General features: G+C 42.5%; 1 protein-coding gene across 4 annotated transcripts in view; it reads right to left on the reverse strand.

Moving 5' to 3' along the window:
• Positions 1–19,705, reverse strand: part of RAPGEF5 (Rap guanine nucleotide exchange factor 5) — a 236,226-nt gene that overhangs the window by 93,028 nt on the left and 123,493 nt on the right. For 3 of the 4 annotated variants that reach the window (XM_055589976.1, XM_055589975.1, XM_055589978.1), the window contains one exon: positions 8,004–8,129. In XM_055589976.1, coding sequence (XP_055445951.1) covers positions 8,004–8,129 — 126 coding nt within the window. Of the gene's footprint in view, positions 1–8,003; positions 8,536–19,705 lie in introns of those variants that run through there. The other variant, XM_055589977.1, reaches the window with a different exon arrangement.

The raw sequence follows: 19,705 nt of genomic DNA on the forward strand, positions 1-19,705 counted from the left end.
TTATAAATTCAAATGAAACCAAACCACCAAAGATTTCTAGTGTTAATTCATCAGATGACAACCTACAAAGTATCAATACGGTTATATTAATGCAGATCACGCCTTGAAAGGGTGAGAGAAAAAAAAGAATATAAGGTTGCCAGGGGTCTGGAGTGAGGTATACCACTGAGAGGACCAAAAGTTGAGAAAAATACTTTATTTTTCAGTATTTCAATGCTTCACCATATTTAGTATGATTTCTGCCCCTGGAGGAGGGCATGGCAACCCACTCCAGTATTCTTGCCTGGAGAATCCCCATGGACGGAGGAGACTGGCGGGCTACAGTCCATGGCGTCGCAAAGAGTCAGACACGACTGAGCGACTATACAACACAGCAGTATGATTTCTCAAACATACTGAAGATAATATGACTATTTTAATATTACAAGTAGAATAACTTGATAACCTGGTGAGTAGCATCTGTACCATAGGGAATCCGACATCTGCTAAGAATATGAATTTGATAAACCAAACTAACTGAGCCAGGATCCAGTTTCTTAACTGGGCCTTTTAAAAAATAAACGAGTATCTTCAGAAAAATAAACGAATACAATAATGACAAGTTCCTCTCTGCTTAAACTGTTAAAAACTGAAGATAATATTTTTTAAATGTTGAGACTTGCAACAGGCTTCTTGTGAGACCTAAAAACCCCAGCTAGTGGGCAGATGGCTCTGCCAGACAGTGGGAGCTCAACCACTGAAGTCCCCTGGCTGCCTGGCTGCTGATTTTATGACGCAAAAAAAATAAATAAATAAAAGCAGGATTTAAAATGAACCAAACTTCCAAACCTTGCTTTTGAAAAAGGAAAAGACTTTCTCTATGGATTGCTGCAACTGCGAAAAAGTTTACCAGAGGTACTCCCCTCTCCCTGAACGTCTGTGAAATTATTTAAACACTTCGTTTAACACTGTTTTGAATGGTGCACTGGTTTTCCACGTGTGAATTTTATCTCCAGCCAGACTGTAAACTTCTTGGAGGCAAGACCTATCTCGTCTATCACTTTCATGATTACTCTGATTAAAATTAATCCTGATTAAAGATGAACGAAAACAACTCACTCAATGAAGCCTATTTCCTCTAAAAAGGTATGTATGTGAGTGCCAAACCAACACAAAGTTGGGATTTTTCTCTAAGGAAAACAACATGGTTTCTGCATAGAATTTCTCAGTAGTGGGCCACTTACTATGTTATGACTTGCCTATTACATTTGAATTCTGGCTTTTGAAACCAAGCAATGATGTGATAACACTGCACTTGTCTTTAAGTAGTTCTTGGTTAAACTAAATCACCGGCAAACTTCAAATGATGCCATGATTGCTCTCTAATTTTACTCACCTCGATGTATAAAGCAAGTTTGATTTCACATAGAGCATAAGGAGGGTTTTCATTTTATATAAAGTGTTTTGTTTTTGTTTTTTTTTAAAGTAAGAGACTAAATGAAAGCTGGGAAAATGCAGAGACCAACTTTTAGAGTGTGAAATAAAGAGCGGCAAGAGCCAGAATACTCCAGCCCACTTCTGCCCCAGGGACGCACGGGCAGCAAGCCCTTGGAGGCCCAGTGAGCCCTTTGACGCAAGCAGGGCTCCAGGATGAGGCTGCAGGAAACGGGGGAGAGGAAATTCCGGTTTAAGTTGAGAGATAGGGACCCCAGCCTGGCAGCAGACCCTGCCAAGATTCGCTTTCAGAATGTGTAAAACCTCCTTCCCACCCATATTTCATGAGTGAACTGGAAAAGGGGAAGGAAGTAGGGTGGGTCCCAGACTCAACAAAGGGACTAAAGAAAGCGGTGTGGGGAGGGGGAGAGACACAGACAGGGCCCCTGTGGAGAGCAAGCATCGCTAGGCACGGCTTTCACGCACGTTTTATAGGCTTTTGTTTCTGCAGAGTGGAAATTAGGAGGTCGAGTTTAGGAGCTGCGTGTTGCTACTCCTCTTCTACAAGGTAATACACTACGAAGCATAAACGACATTTCAGGAAAAGCTGAGTTTCAGTCTTCTGGTAAACAGTGTAAAGGTATGGCAGAACACAGTAGCCACGTCTAGAGTTGTTCTTCAATCCAACTGCTTCACAGACACTACATGTGAACTGTCTATACACTTTAGAAAATTAAGTTAGAACTCAAAAGAAGCTTGTACCTAAGCATCCCTTTTCTTCCTTCCTCCCCATACTTCACCACCACCATTCTTTCAATACAGACGCGTCCTCTTTCCCCCAGGGCTGTGGTCCAGGCGGCCGCCCTTTCTCAGGACCGTCCTGCCATCTCGGCTTCCGATCCTCACACCAGGCGCCCTGTGGGGTTGATGGCTGAGCGAGCAGGTGGCCAGGGGCAGTCGGACTGGAGTTCCCACCTGGCCCAGCTCTGCTTGGCCACTCACCAGCCTCAGCTTTCTGACCCGTCACACTGAAATAACATCAGTTCCCTCACAGAAGGGCCCCCTCATCCTTCTTTTTTATGAAAACTAACAAAACAAGTCAATGGCTTTTCATTATTTGTAGAATGACGTGAAACATGTCAGCCCTCGAAATCCTCCACAGCCTGGCCCCGATCTCGTTCCTCACCAACTTTTCCTTCTCCTAAATCTTTGCCACCATCTCCCTCAACCCCACTCTTGGTGCTCTGGTGACACAGAGTGGTTTCAATATCAAGGAAAAAAAACACCTTGTGTATTTTCTAGTGCTCTTCTCTCTGCCAGGAATGCTTTTCTTCAGTTTGGATTGTTTAATTCCAACTTCAAACCTACTTCAAGGTCCACATCAAACTCTACCTCTGCCATGAGAAAGAATCCTGTTTGCCCAGGTGAAAATTCTTGCTGTGACACCCATGTGTCTCTCTGGGGATTATTACCACTGTCTCCTCTTACCACTGTTACATGTGTGTGTATCTCCTCTCCACACGTGACTACACTCCTTCAGGGAGGAACCAGCATAGTTTTATTCTGGATCCACTACAACATTAGCTTTAATAAAGATGCACTGAATGAATAAATGACCAAGGATATTCTAGAATAACAGTATAGAAACACCTGCTGCTGCTACTGCTAAGTCGCTTCAGTTGTGTCCGACTCTGTGCGACCCCATGGACTACAGCCTACCAGGCTTCTCCGTCCATGGGATTCTCCAGGCAAGAACACTGGAGTGGGTTGCCATTTCCTTCTCCAAGGCATGAAAGTGGAAAGTGAAAGTGAAGTTGCTCAGTCGTGTCCGACTCTTAGCGACCCCATGGACTGCAGCCTACCAGGCTCCTCCATCCATGGGATTTTCCAGGCAAGAGTACTGGAGTGGGGTGCTATTGTCTTCTCCGATAGAAACCAACTCAGACTAAATGGATCAGAAGAATACCTCTAAAATCACGGTTAGTTCTGAAGGAGGTAGGTACATCACTGCAGCCGATGCCAAAGCATTGGCCAAATAATTCAGTTCATTTTGAGGTTACCAGAAAGTCTCTATGCTTAAGCTATCGTCCAAGTACCTGGGTCTCAGAAGAAGCAGTCTCCCTACTGTTAGCCAAAAAGCCATCTGACGGTTTGCTGATGAGATAAACATGGTGTGCTGTAGCATCTCAGATACCTGAAACGGCTGCAGGACAGGGCAAGGGAAACGGCTACAGAGCTTTTTGGGGAAAATGACCACCCATTCTGGTGATACAGACAACTTTCTCATGAAATTGCAGTACAAACTTCAAAACTGCTTAGTGTAAATTAGCACACACATCCTCCCATCACCAGTCATCAAATGCTGCCAAGTTTACCATCTAAATGACTCATCATCTGTGACCTTCTCATTTCCCAGAGTTGCCACCCTGGTTCAGACTTACATCTCTCACCTGACTCACAACAATATCTTTCTAAGGGTTCTCTCCAGCGTTCCCCTCTTCCTCACTCAATTTTTCCTCTAAACCAATGCCAGAGGGATCTTACAAAGACCACATCTGATTACGCCGCTTCCCTTCTTTGATGGCTTTCCTTGGCCAAGAAAGCAAGTCTACACTGCTCAGAGGGGGTTGCCAAGTCTTTCACAACTGAATTCTACCCTCCCTCACAGCCCACCCCACCCCAACTCCTTTCCCAAGAACTGCCCAGGCTCAACTCACACACCTTCCTGACGGTCTCTCTGTCTTAAATGCTCTTCCCTGCCCTGCCCTTCTATGGCCTTAGTCATCCTTTCAGGTCAAGCTCAAAAGTTCCCATTTGGTAACATATGCCCCTTCCTCTATGGATATAATCATAGAACTAAGACCAGAAAATATGATGCCTACATAAGAGGCAATTTCTTTAAAGAATTAATGACAAAATATTAAGCTCACTCTCATAATGTTTATAAGAAAGAGCCCTTTCTGTCCCCTTCTTAAAAGTTCTCACAAAATTTTCAACACTTAGGAATGAGTGCTGGCTAATATTGCCTACAGCCTGTTATTACAAAATAGGAAAAGTAAGTGCTTCCTGAGAAACTTGTGGTAATTATACATTTAACTTTTTTTAAACTTCAGAAACACCCTGGCAAAAGCACAGAGTGAAGAATTTCTCTAATTGCATCCATTTTTAATCATGACATTTACCAGTTTAAGAAGATATTAGATATGCCTACTCAGAAATCTCAAAGCCCCTTCAACTTGTAACAAGATGCACCAGCAACAAAAGCCTTATTCTATCAAATTCATGTCTATCTCTGGGCAGTAGTACCTTAAAGTAGCTTTCTCTTTTGAATGCTTATGTACAAAGAGGGACATGGCTTACTGGAACTGGAGAAGCAAAGTCGTTCACTAAAAAGAATGACCGATAGGCATCTGAGATTCTAAACTCAAATTTTACCACTGTCCACTTGAATAATTTTGGCTCAAGAATGGTAGATGAGGTAGTTGAAGCATTTGAGAATCACAAAAGAAAGGAAATTTGTATGTAACTCTAGGGTTTGGTCATAATTGTTATTGTTATAAGAGTAGGAAACTGCAGAACTAGGTTTACATTAAGTAAACTGCAGTTTCCTCTGTATATTCTGTGTATTTTCGTGGACAAGAACAGATGACTGACGCTGAAAAGAAAGTGAGGGCAGGAAAAACGAAAACGCTACAACCAGCTCATGGACACTGAACTCCATGGGCAAGCAAAGGGATTGCTATTTCGAGGGCTTAAGACAAAAGAGTGAAACAACCCAGCAGATGGTTTTTATTCCTAACGAACAACTGTAAAAGGTGCAGGAAGCATCCAGTGTCAACGGTTCCATTCGGTGGCGCACCGTGGAAGCCTTAGCCTTGAGAGCTGATCAGTTCAGCTGATGTCAGCTTGAAGGAGGGAGATCACAAAATGAGAAAGATCCTTCACATTCACCTTTCCTGACTGTCAGCTTCAGCAGGAAAAGTCTAAAGAGAAAAGGCCATCATTCCACTATTTATTTATACATCATCTTTCCCCTCAGAAGGACACACTCTTCAGAGCTGTTAATGCATCCTTATTACGACATTCACGCAAGAAGTAAAAAACCACAGTGTTCTTTTTTATCATCTTAAAATGAAAGTTTAAAGAGAACAGTGAGTACACAACCATAAGCAGAGTTGCAAACCTTCCACCACTAAATTTCCATCTCATGGTCAAAGTCCTTAACAGCAGCAATTGTATTTGGAGGGTATTATATTCTCATTAACTGTAACTATAATATTCTGGATTAAACTAATCAGGCAAAGGCAACACAGGTACCTTTTTATTAAGCATAAAGCTGTCTATGGCCTAAGACTGGTGATTTCTGACCTTGGGGAAGGGGTAAGGGTTACTCTATTGGTTTGATTTTAAAAGATCCCTCCCTCCCCTCAGGTTGTCACTGATCCACTGAATCGAATATACAATCCATTGTATAATGTGTGCTCAGTCACTCAGTTTCGTCTGACTCTGCAACCCTATGAACTGTCCCAGGCTCCTCTGTCCATGGGATTTCTCAGGTAAGAATACTGGAGTAGGGTGCCGTTTCCTTCTCCATTGTATAATACGTCATCCAGTACTCTTGCCTGGAAAATCCCATGGGCAGAGGAGCCTGGTAGGCTGCAGGCCATGGGGTCGCTAAGAGTCGGACACGACTGAGCGACTTCACTTTCACTTTTCACTTTCATGCATTGGAGAAGGAAATGGCAACCCACTCCAGTGTTCTTGCCTGGAGAATCCCAGGGACGGGAGAGCCTGGTGCGCTGCCGTCTATGGGATCGCACAGAGTCGGACACAACTGAAGCGACTTAGCAGTAGCAGGGAAAAGAGAGTCGGACACGACTGAAGCGGCTTAGCAGCAGCAGCAGGGAAGAGAACGGAGAAGGCAATGGCACCCCACTCCAGTACTCTTGACTAGAAAATCCCATGGACGGAGGCTGGTAGGCTGCAGTCCATGGGGTCGCTAACAGTCAGACATGATGGGGCAATTTCACTTTCACTTTTCACGCATTGGAGAAGGCAATGGCAACCCACTCCAGTGTTCTTGCCTGGAGAATCCCAGGGACAGGGGAGCCTGGTGGGCTGCCGTCTATGGGGTCGCACAGAGTCGGACATGACTGAAGCAATTTAGCAGCAGCAGGGAAGAGAAATGCTCTCAATTAAACTAGGGTATGTCTTCATATCATCAACTGTTAAGACTCATCCTGATTTCAGAAATGCTACGATGTGAGTGGAGGGAGGGGGTGAGTGCACCCTGAAATCGATAAAATATAGCATATGAAAATGACTGCTCTTCTAACTAAGATGAATCAAAAGGAACATTGTTTTGAGAAATTTAAGACATGTGCCGGGATATTCTATGGATGCAGAAGAGGTTAGGAGTCAGTCTTCCATATAGTTAACCTTTGGAGTGTTTTTAACAATGCAAGAAAGTTCCTTAAGTAGTACCCACTGAGGTGAAGGCTCCTGAGACATCCACTCAAACTTAAAGCCAACAGTCACCTCTAAGATAACTGCCACTGCAGGCTCTGAAACTGCCTAATTGTTCTCCCCCTTGAGACACTGATAGCTAATGACTCAATGCCGCACTGCTATAGATGTGTTACGTGATCAAACGGAACAGCCTGCCATCCTGGGACCTCTCACCTCCTCTCCCGCTCTGTCAATCTCTGCTGTTTGTACTGATGGTCTTGGAGCAGAACGAGCATGAACCAATTCTGCTCCCTTGCAAAGGGTTGAAAATAACATTTCAGCAAAGATTAAAAGTCAGAGAAAAGACACGTTCATAAACACTGGGGAATTTTCATCTTCATGAGCAATTCTGGAGGGCTCAGCATGGAGGGTGAGGCCTTACAAACAACAACATGAAGTCAACAGACAACAGTGTGGAGCAGAAGTGAGTGGTCCCATTGTCTCCCCAGCATGACCGCAGCGTTCTTGGTTCTAAGGCTCAGTCTGAATAACCGCTTTCAGGACAACGGAGCAAAGCGTCCCTTCCCTCCAGTCTAACTGCATCTGAACAATATAACTGTTGTTGGAACACAAACGTTCATGAAATACTGGGAAAACACCCTTCTGACTCTGCCGCTTGGTCTAAGCATCTAGAATCTGTTCCTCTGTTCTCACCTATTTCTTGAGTTAGGACTTACTTGCCTGATAACTAGATCCACCCCCTGGGCTCAACATAAAAGTACATCAGAATGTTCTTTTAGAATTCATACTCCACAGAGTTTCTGATGGGGTGAAACTCCCCAAGTCAAGCCTGGAAGCTATCAAATAGACATGCATTCATATGTGCTCCTCTGCATTCTTATATTTCTCCATGATCTACTTCTGTGAAGAGACTGCTTCTAAATCCAGCGTCATAAACCACTGGCCTAGAAAATTAGAGGAGTTGCCATTCTCTTTTACTAAGAAGCATGCTTTTGGAGGGGGGAAAAAAAAAACCAAGCCCAAAGAATTTAAAATAAAATATTCTTCTCTTTAAACATACAACCAGGCAGAAACACTTCCCACCCCTTCAAACCTGCATCCCCAAGAGGAAAAGTGCTTACGTGTTCAGACTTCTCCTGTTCTTTTTTGTCCGTCTGCAAAAACTGACAGCTTTCTCTTGCCAGCTTCTGGACCAGTTCAATTCGCCCGATATCATCTCTCTCCTGAAGTTTGCACATCATGCCGGCCTTAAGAGTTGGAGAAAAAGCGAAGATATACTTAAATCCACAGTCCCAGGACATGACACCGCTCACTGAATAGTTCACCTTATAATACACTCATCTTCTCTTGTTGCCTGGATTGAATCATGGTCTTGGTAAAAATATGTTGCCTCTCCAAAACTGAAACTTAACCTAGGAATGCCGCACCGAAAGACTTAAGTTGAGATCATTTATCAGTCTACTGTAAGAGAGGGAAAGGCAGAGCACACTGAATCATTTGCTGCTAAAGGGTGCTCCTGCTATGCCACTATTTGTTCCTGACAGCCTGTTTCCTGTTACATAAGCCCAGCAAGAGGTTAAAAACTCATGGGAAAGTTAGCCAGGAACTACTCCGGCCATCAGGGTGAAGTGATAGAGAACTAAAAATAACAGTATACAACCTCCTAATTCCTTAGCTCCACCAGCTCATTCCATGTACAAACACACAGTTCACAAGAAAAGGACAAGAAATTCTTTTCTTTCAAAACTGAAAAGTTACTGTGGGGCAATATCAGTAAAATAATTCCAATGTTGCATGAAATGTGGTGGAAAGTTATTAAAAATCAACTGCAAAAAGAAAGCTTCAAATTTACTCAGAGTTTAGAAATGGTCCACAAAACACCATATTTTCATTATACCCAAGTACCAAGTAATAATGATAATATGAAAAAGAATCTAGGATTTTGATAAGAAAAAAAAATGTTCATTGTTAACACACACTCTGAACAGTTTCTACTCAAATTCTTTCAAAAATGGTTCACACTGATATATGAGGAAATGATCCAAAAAGAAATCTGAAGTTATTCCTGGCAGGAACACCCAAAACTATCAAATCCTTGTTTTACCCTATACAATCTACAGGATTTGAATGGACCCAGCAATGTGACCAAATACGGAGAAATGGGCAGCAAGTGATCACAACTTTAGGGTCTTAATAGTTTGTACTGAAGACACACAATTTGTTGAGTGGGCATCAGAAGAATGGAACCGTCCATGCAAAGCAGTGACTAAGGAGTTACTCCTAAGGGCAAGGACAGCTCCTTATCTAGCATTTTCTGCAAAAAACAGGAAGGAAACAAAAAAAATCAGAAGTGGTCCAAATCAGATTCCCCTGGAACGGCAAGTGGAATTTCTCCACCAAAGTCAGGGATTTATTTTTACCATGTGCTTCACAAGTGGTCTTCCAGTTCGTCTCCAGGGTTTCCTTAGACAAGGATCTCAGTTTATCTTAAGACAGGCTGTGCAGTGCTGGAGAGCCAGAAGTACTGGAAAGCCCCTTATCATGCTAGACAAAATTCTGAAACCACTAAACTTCAATCCATGAGTACTAGCACTGCCCTTTAAAGCAACTGAAAATATGTCTACTTTTTATCCAACATGACGACCTTCTAAATATTTAAATACCAATACCTATGATGTCCTCCTTTATGCATTCCTCATGTATATTCCCCTAAAGTGAAGTCACTCAGTCGTGTCCAACTTTAGCGACCTCATGGACTGCAGCCTACCAGGCTCCTCTGTCCATGGGATTTTCCAGGCAAGAGTACTGGAGTGGGGTGCCATTGCCATTGCCCTAGTTCTCTATTTTATTCATTCATTCATTCACTCAGTCACTCATTCAACTGATTTTTTCACCAAGATCTATTACAGGTTCTAAGAACACAGTGGTGAATAACAATAAAGACCAAGTCAGTCACATGTCATGTTCAGTTCAGTTCAGTCGCTCAGTAGTATCCGACTCTCTGCGACCCCATGAATTGCAGCACTCCAGGCCTCCCTGTCCATCACCAACTCCCAGAGTTCACTAAGACTCACGTCCATCGAGTCAGTGATGCCATCCAGCCGTCTCATCCTCTGTCGTCCCCTTCTCCTCCTGCCCCCAATCCCTCCCAGCATCAGAGTCTTTTCCAATGAGTCAACTCTTCGTATGAGGTGGCCAAAGTACTGGAGTTTCAGCTTCAGCATCATTCCTTCCAAAGAAATCCCAGGGCTGATCTCCTTCAGAATGGACTGGCTGGATCTCCTTGCAGTCCAAGGGACTCTCAAGAGTCTTCTCCAACACCATGGTAAATAGGAGATGTGGATTATATTAACATACAGATACGAAATATCAGATGGTGGTATATGATAAGAAGGAAAATACAGTAGGGTAAGGGACAGAGAAGGATTTGTTGGTTGACATCTGAGAGGAGACCTAAGGGGAATGAAGGACGTTCCAGGCAGAGGAACAGAAGTTCAAGGGCCCCGAGGTCTGGGAGTGTTCAGCGTGTTCCAGGATGAGGGAAGAGCACAGCAGGGCTGCAGCAGAGCTGGTGAGGGCAGACCTATGGGACAGTTCAGAGAGGTGATGCTGGACCAGGACGTGTAGCTTCTGTACAGGACGTATAAGAGGTTTACATTCTTTTTCTGAACAAGATGGAAAAATACTTTGACATGTTTTGAAGATAGGACTGGAATAATCCAACTTTTCTTTTAACAGGATCATTCCATCTTCTGGGTTGAGAAAACACTGTTAAGTGGGGAAAAGCAGCTGAAGCTAGAAGGCCAATTAAGACTGGTCTTCAGACAAGAACTGGTTTAGAAAAAGAAATGGCAGCAGTAGAGTTGGTCGGAAGTGGTTAGATTCTGGATCTATTTCAAAGGTAGGGCCAGTAGAAATGGTTGTCTCTAAGATATTTGACCTGAGTGACTAGAAGGGTAGGGGCTGTCAGGTCCTGAGATTGGGAGACTTGGGGAAGGGGGGTCGTCTGGTATGGGATATGCCTATTAAGACACCCATGTGGAGCTGCCAGGTTGGCTGCCTGGAGATCCAGAGAAGACTAAGCTGGGGATGGGAGTCATCATAGGGTAGATCGTATTTAAACCAGAGGAAAGACTAAGGTTACCAATGGGGTGATGCAAACTAAGCAGAGAGAAATCCATGAACTGAGTCTAATACTTAGATACTGGGAAGATGAAGAGTGAGGCCTCCCTGGTGGATCAGTGGTAAAGAATCCAGAGACTCCGTTTTGATCCCTGGGAAGATCCCCTGAGAAGGAAATGGTAACCCACTGCAGTATTCTTGCCTGGAGAATCCCACGGACAGACAAGCCTGGTGGGCTACAGTCCATGGGGCTGCAAAGAGTTGGACATGACTTAGCAACTAAACAACAAAGATGACTAATCTGGAATGGAGAATGAGGAGGGTTCTAGGAGGAGAACCTGGTGAGTAGCGAGTCTGGTGTTTTCAAGGAGGAGGGAGCGAAAAGCTGCATCCAGTACAGCTGAAACATCAAATAAAAGGAGCTCAAACAACTGACATGGAATTTAACAAAAGTAATTGGTGACTTTGAGTATAACTTTTTGGGGAGAAAAAACAGTGGTAGGGGGACAACTTTTCTTCATATGGGCTTCACAGAGAATGAGAGACAACTCTTTTGAGGAGTTTTATTTCAAGAACGGGACACTAGTTAAAGAGTGACGCTGCAGTGTTCTTGCCTGGAGAATCCCAGGGATGGGGGAGCCTGGTGGGCTGCTGTCTATGGGGTCGCTCAGAGTCGGACATGACTGAAGCGACTTAGCAGCAGCAGCAGGAAGCTCTGGTTGCTCATTTAAGGTGAGGGATATTCCAGCACACTTATCTTTATTAGAAATCATCCCATGTAGAGAGAAATTTGATGGCGTGGGCCAGAGAGATGGCATTTTCAGGAGACATGTGCTTGAGTAGGAAAAAAAGCATAAAGATCTACTCTCAGAAACACGCATGTGAATACTTCCCTCACTGTAACAGGAGAGGAGGATACAGGGGGTGAACTGCAGGTAGGCTGGCATATCTGGTGACGAGAACATGGAAATTCTTTTTTGAAGACCTCTATTTCAGAAACAACAATTCAGGTAATTAGCTGAGAGTAGGACCCTGCTCCAGTACTCTTGCCTGGAAAATCCCATGGACAGCGGAGCCTGGTAGGCTGCAGTCCATGGAGTCGCTAAGAGTTGGACATGACTGAGTGACTTCACTTTCACTTTTCCCTTTCGTGCATTGGAGAAGAAAATGGCAGCCCACTCCAGTGTTCTTGCCTAGAGAATCCCATGGACGGGGGAGCCTGGTGGGCTTCCGTCTATGGGGTCACACAGAGTTGGACAGGACTGAAGCGACTTAGCAGCAGCAGCAGCAGCAGCAAGGACCCTGAGAAGATGCTGGAAGCCTAACAAAAGAGAGCATGTAACAGTCATTTCAGTTCCAAGGGTTAGCAAACCTTTTTCTGTAAAGGGCCGGAGTGTAAATATTCTAGGCTCAGTGGGCTGTGTGGTTCTGGTGCAAGGATTCAAAGTGAAAGAGTGAAAGTGTTAGTCGCTCAGTTGTGTCTGACTCTTTGCAGCTCCACAGACTGTAGCCCACCAGGCTGCTCTGACCATGGGATTCTCCAGGCAAGAAAGAATACTGGAATGGGTTGCCATTCCCTTCTCTAGGGGATCTTCCTGACCCAGGGATTGAACTTGGGTCTCCTGCATTGCAGGCAGATTCTTTACCGTCTAAGCCACCGTGCAGTTTTAACACAAATGGAGCCAAGAGACAGTATGTAAGTGAATTAGCACAGCTGTGTTCCAATAACACTTTATTTACAAAACAGGCAGGAGGCTGTGGTTTCTCAACTTCTGACCTGAGAGAATAGGAAACTGGACAACAAAAATAGAATCAGACTGCCAAGCATTAGCAAGGACCCACTTGATTTTATTTTTAGATCCTTTTACCATTCTAGCCATCCTCCTTAGGACATACTGGTTTATCAGGATTTTAATGGAGTTCATAACCTGAGCTAATGCTAAACAAATGGGCCAATCTTGAAGATGCTCTTTTAATCGCTGCCGCAGAGTAAAAAGAGGACCAGTGGAATTAAGGATCTTCCTTTAAAACTAAGAAGACAAATAAATTATTCTGGGAAATTTCTAGACAAAAATGATCAACATTCTTTAAATGTTTTGATACTTAAAGGACTGTATCTCTGTTATCCAGAAAATGCATTTATGCTGACCATCTAGGATTTCTTCTCTCTCCATCTGTGTCATTATCTCAGAGTGCAAAACACTGTCTTGCTAGAGGAGAGAGGGTGTCAATGACCCTGTAAGCTCTGGACCTGCTGCACGGTTGCTTACTCAGCAGTGTGATGGATTGGTCCCCATCTCTGCCTGCTCCCTGGGGTGGCAGCCTTGGGTAACAGAGGGCACGAGTGGGATGGGCCAGGCTGGGATGGTACACAGGAGGAGAGCACCTCGAGCTAACTGACCTGGCTAGTGAGAATGAGCCTGCTTCCTCTTCTTACCAGCACCGTCCAACACACCTGGGCCAAGCTTCCACAGAAGCCAGTTTGGACAGAGTCTTTACTTCTGTCTGTGGGTTCCACACATATCCTTAGAATATTACTGATGATATCATCAGCAACAAAACGATAGGACTGAGGAGAGGAAATTTAAGAGACCTTAACTATTTCTTTGGCTTCTAAGTGAACATGAGCTTCTTGCTTAGGATCTTAAATAGAGACTTTTCTTTCTTGAGGAAATACATTTTTATCAGTACCATGTACTTGGGTGTACAAATTATGTATTTTAAACACAACATGCTATTATTTTTAAAAAATGGGTTTTCAGATGGGCTTAATTTTTTCATGTTTATAATTAAATCATCTTATAATTTTAAAAGGAATATTGTGATCTAGATTTTCTGGTCTCTTGCATAATTTCTAGATGCATTTCACAAGATAATAAATTTGATAGCACTCATATATAACTATCAAAAAAGGCTTTCAAGGAGGGTTATGAAAGCTTCTTCACTCCCTAGAGAACTTTAAGCCTGGAGAGATGCCCATATATCCTAGATAGTTTTATAAGACAGTCCTCTTTGGAAATACCATGCTCAACCAGATGTTCTCCAGGGGGTTCCTTTCACAGTTCTGTAATTTAGTGATTTAATTCAAAAAAGCCATGAATTTATTAATATATTTTGAGAGCTTTGTTATGGCAAGAGAGGCAAGATAACTAACAGCCCTTGATCTAGACTTTCACATGACAGGACTTCTTAATTTATCTATGTGAAATTAATTATAAACTGTTCACCTAACACTCTAGACCAGAAAAAAATAAAAGATTAATGTGTAACAGTCAGAAGAGTTATGTAAGAGCCTTATTTCAAGGTCTGCTTTGGAGAAAAAAAAACTCTGTAATGCATAATTAAAGGAATTCATATGATTTTCAGTATTTGAGAAATATTATGAATGTAAATGAAAAGTCTGTTTCCTTTATAAATGGAGTCATAAAAATGTTTGGTCCATTCTTTCAGGGATAAAATGAAACTTGGACAAAATTCCCTTAGGAAAAGCTACAAGGATGATAAATGAACAACCTTTATGACATAAGGTGAAAGAGCACAGTTCTATATATGGAAGCATTTTCTACATTATCATAACCTTAAAAATCAGCTTTTCTATAACACCTAGAAAAAGCATCATGCCAAAATTGTTTGATTTTGGCATGGGGAAGGAAAGGGGAAGGAAAACCAGGATGAAAAAGTCTACCTTTCATGAAAGCACTTCTGTAATAACAATGCTCTTCAACATAAATTCAGGGTGTGTGGGTAAATTAGAATTGATTACTATATAATAGATTCATTTTTTCAAAAATTAAATCTTGACTAGAAATTCATTAAAAAAAAATTTTTTTTTTTTTTTTTGCTACTTTAAACAGAAAGCCCAAATGACAGAATAAAACACTGATCGACTGGGATGTTATATTACATTACTAAATGGCACGTCCCTATTTCCAATAGAGAAAACAGAATTCTTTTCAGGAAAATTCAAAAGTTAATTCATAATAAATTGAAAATATTAATAAATAATAATTTCATTTTTATTATTAATTTTCTCAAATTTCTTCAGAGAAAGAAAATGATGACAAATATTTTACTAGATGGGACTAGAAAAATGCACACTTTGATAACTGGGGAAAGAATCAAGAAGCAGTTACAGTGAAAAGTAAATGTGATAGAAAGTGTGATGGTAAAGGCCCGTTCACTAATGCCCAGGGCATCACAAGGACAGGCCTCAACACCATGCTGGGGCATCACAGCACCTGGGGCTTTGCACTCACAGTGCAAGTTCAGGGAGATTCGCTCCTCCGGTTCCTCCCTTGTGGCATCACCTGTGTTAATACACCACACTGGTTAGTCAGACCCATCCTCCACCAACAATATGTGATATTGCGTTGTGCCAAACTGTGCCCACAACACAGAATGGGGCTGTGAAACCAGAGCTACATGGAATTTCTGATTGTTACTTCCCTCAAATGCTTTTCTTCCTCTATTATATTACATAACTATCTCTTCTGATGAAGCTACATACATCACAGATTTAATGTAATTGATGACGTAAGGGGTTCATTCATTATATATATTTAATTCTTTGAACTTTCAGACTAGAATAGAGAAGTCACCATATTTTACCTTGTTTTGACCTGAGAGAAATTACAGCTTAGGTCTTATACATTATTGACCATCTGCAAAGCAGAGCACCAAAGCTGGGCAAACAATAAAGTTTACAAAAAAAAAAAAGAGTGAGAAAGAGAATAGTAAATTTAATATATTCTAACACAAAAGATTTAAATGCATCATCTGTTTTCTATGATAGCTATCACAACCTTAAATAAGAGCTTTCTTCAATCTGTTTTGGAAAAAAACTATTTTGCTACTAATAAAACAATCATGAACTATTTGATAATCAATTTGTATAATTAACAGTTATCATCACTTAATAATAAAATGATTGAGTCCAATGGAGGAATAGGAGACAAAATAATTACTGAATCCAGTGGCCACCTGCATAAACAGGGAGAATTTCTAAAGTTCAAAATGTTGTAAATTATTCATTGAATATCTCATTACAACCCTTAAACTAGAAGCTGAAAAAGTTCTATACATTTTGATAAAGATGACTTAAGCCTTTAGTCCTATATAAATGGTTATAACGGGTGAAGGTCTAGCATGCTGATATGCAGACACCACAATGGTAGACAGAGTACCACTGTAGCCCAGCCCTGACAGATATCATAGATTCTCAAACCAAAACAGAATGCAACAGATGATCATGAGAACACCAGGAGGCTAACTTTTGCTGAGAACTTACTGTATGCCAGGCACTGTTCTAACGGCTTCACATATACTCATTTAATCTTCAGAACAATTATCTCCATTTCAGAGATGTTAGGAAGGCTGTTTAGCACAGTGGTTACAAGCAAGAATATTGGAACCAGACTACCTTGCTTGGATTCCCATCCCTGCCACTTAGCAGTGAATCCTAGCAGGGTCCTTTGGGGCTCCCCAGGCACGGGGGACTGGACTTTTTGTCCCCTGTTGCTTGGGGGCAAGATTCCAGCCTCCAGGAGCTTCCCTGAGTTCCAAAGGGCAGATTCAGTTGCTAATCAAGGGAAGGAGAACCAAGAAACCACCAGAGGCAAGAGCCGGAGCCAGAGAAGCTCATCAAGATTAGGAGACCCTAGCACACCCTTCCTGGTGGCTCAGCTGGTAAAGAACCCACCTGCAATGCAGGAGACCTGGTTCAATTCCTGGATCAGGAAGTTCCCCTGGATAAGAGATAGGCTACCCACTCCAACATTCTTGGGCTTCCTTGGTGGCTCAGATGCTAAAGAATCCACCTGCAATGTGGGAGACCCGGGTTTGATCCCTGAGTTGGGAAGATCTCCCAGAGGAGGGCATGGCAACTCACTCCAGTATTCTTGCCTGGAGAATCCCCATGGACAGAATAGCCTGGCAGGCTACAGTCCATGGGGTTGCAAAGTCAGACATGACTGAGTGACTAAGCACAGCACACCCCTGCCTAATCTTGTCAGCAAACTCACCCTTGGGAAGTATTGTTATAAAACTCTTCATCAAAGCCTTGTGGAGGAGGGGCGAGGGCATACACACAGTTTTTCAAGGCAGGAGCCTGCTGTGTCCCCCTTTGTCTGGCAAAGTAAAAAGGTTATCCTTTTCTACTTCATCCAAAATTCTGTCTCTGAGATGCGATTCAGCTGTACACCGGTGTACAGAGAAGCTTGAGCTTTTGGCATCAGCCATTCATCTGTAAAGTGGTGGTAATTATATTATCAGCCTCATAGGGTTTGTTGTGAGGTTTTAAACTACGTTAATAAAAACAAAGAGCTTAGGAGAGTGCATTTGAAGTGTTATCTAAGTGTTAACTCTCGATGCTCTAAAGAAAAGCATCATGGGACACCAGAGAGCAGAGGAACTTGCCCAGGGTGCTGGAACAGAGCCCAGGCAGCCTGGCCCAGGAGGCAGCACTCTTAACCTCACGGGTGTGGCCTGGCATTCACGGGGCAACTCTTTTACGTGCCAAAATGGCAGGCATTTGTTATGTTGCTTCATTTCAGCTTCATAACATCTCCACTTTAAAGATGAAAACCAAGCATGCTAGTCACTGCCTAGCATAGTGGGGATACTTTGGACACCCTAGTGACAAAGGATGCCACCCTACAGGAACACACAAGTTTAGAGACACTACAGAACTTGCCTACAGGAACCAACTATGAGGAAGAAGGGCTGGGACGTAAACCAGGCTACATGCTCCCTTCACTGTGCATACACATCACTGCATGGAAACAGGAAGTTTCTCAGGCAGAAAACCAGCATATGAGGAGAGAACCAGTTTTCTGAGAAAGGTTTCTGAGAAACCCTTTTACAACAAGGCCCAGTCTCTCCAGAGTTAGTAACGAGCTTAACCCTTTGTACACCTAAAGTTTTCAACAGCCACAGGAAGTTTTTCTTGTAGTGACATATTTCATCACATACAGGGAAGGAATGAGAAACCAGTTTGCATTTAACTTGTTTAAAGCATGCTCTGGAGTGAGGACTGCAATAATGTGAAATACCATAAGAGCCTGGCATATAGGTGCTTGATTAATTTTTACATACATACACACACACATACAACAAATATCAAATGAATAAATTTTTTGTGGAAAGTGCACACATTTATACCCATGAGCACACACATACATCTATTTCTAAATCTGTCTAGGTATATGATGGAGAAACTCTGGATGTTTTCTTTAAGCTCGCCTTACACAACCTGAACCCCTGGTGGTCCACTCAGCGCATTTGAATAGATGGACCTGCAGGATTAAGTCATTAAAAGCGGCCCCTCTCATTGTGGGAGCAGATCAGACCTCCTCAGACAGGTTAGTGGAGGTGACAGCTGTCTAGGCCTCTAACACTCACAGTCAGGCACCCCATTGAATTAACTCATGACTCTCCAACCTAAAAAGAATCTGTTCCTGATCTAATTATGGATTCACCGGTTTCAGGCCATCATTCCTCTGTACATTCTACAGATGCTCAGAGATGTCACCGTTGCTGAAGAAAAATCACAAAATCTTGTAGAGCAAGCTCTGCACATCCACTTGAGATACACAAAGGAATAGAACTGCATTAACACAGACTTTTGCCCACAGAATAAGTCCAAAATAAAACTAGAAGTTTAAATTGAGAAACTATAATAAATAAAATGCCCCACTAATAACTTAATGCTTTAAGAAACCTTTGAGAAAGCAATCCCTGCCCAGGTTTATTTGGAAGCCTGAAATGTAATTGCAGTATAAGCCTGTGGATTGCAGCATTCTGAGTATGATGATAGCAAAACAATTCCAAACAGGTCCTTATATGAACTTATTAGGCCATGAAAGCCTATGCAATCCTGCCTAACAAAGTTAATGTGATTATTCTAACTGGAATCCACAGATTTACAACTTTAAAGGTGGAGTGCGAGGCGTCAACCAAACTAAGCATCTTTTCTTCACCGGGCCTATTGAGGTATACTTGATATACAACAAGTCGCATACATTTAACGTACCCATTTTGATGAGTCTGGACCCACTTGATACCAGGATACCATCACCACAACCCTGAGAGGGCATCTCCTCTGCAGGTCTAGCAAGGAGAACCCAGCAACACCCTCCACTTAATAAGGGCTAAAATGGGCTTGTCTGTTTCATTTTTCTGCTCCTTTCACCCTGAGTGTAGAGTCTGTCCAACTCTTCTCCCTGGGTAGATAAGTCAACCCCACTGCTCTGTACACAACACGATTTCCAAGTAGTGGACTCCCCTGAACCCACTCTTTTCTCTTTCTTGTGTATAATAAAATCCCATGGCTTTCTTATTCAATACACTTCTCTTTTTAATCCTCACAACTTTCCTATCAGGTAGGTTTAGAGATGAGTCATCTAACCCTCAAAAGGGTTAAGAAACTGCTTTAATGCAGCTAGGTATTTAGCCACATCACATAACGCTATAGCTGGATATCAAGGCAGTCGAAGTCTGAGGAGTGGAGCTGAACTGCTGGGAACTTTGCAAAATAAAGTCCTTATGCCATCTGTTCTGTTTCTCTCCCTTCTGTTCCCACAAAGAAACTTTCAATGCTCTGCATTTACATAAAGTTTACAGCAGTAGGGTATCCAAAGTTTTTATGCTGCCATACTATTTGAGGTCAGCTGCTACTAAAAGTATGTTCATGCCACGAGGTAAA

Source organism: Bubalus kerabau, chromosome 8, assembly GCF_029407905.1.
Source record: "Bubalus kerabau isolate K-KA32 ecotype Philippines breed swamp buffalo chromosome 8, PCC_UOA_SB_1v2, whole genome shotgun sequence".
Taxonomy (NCBI): Eukaryota; Metazoa; Chordata; class Mammalia; order Artiodactyla; family Bovidae; genus Bubalus; species Bubalus kerabau.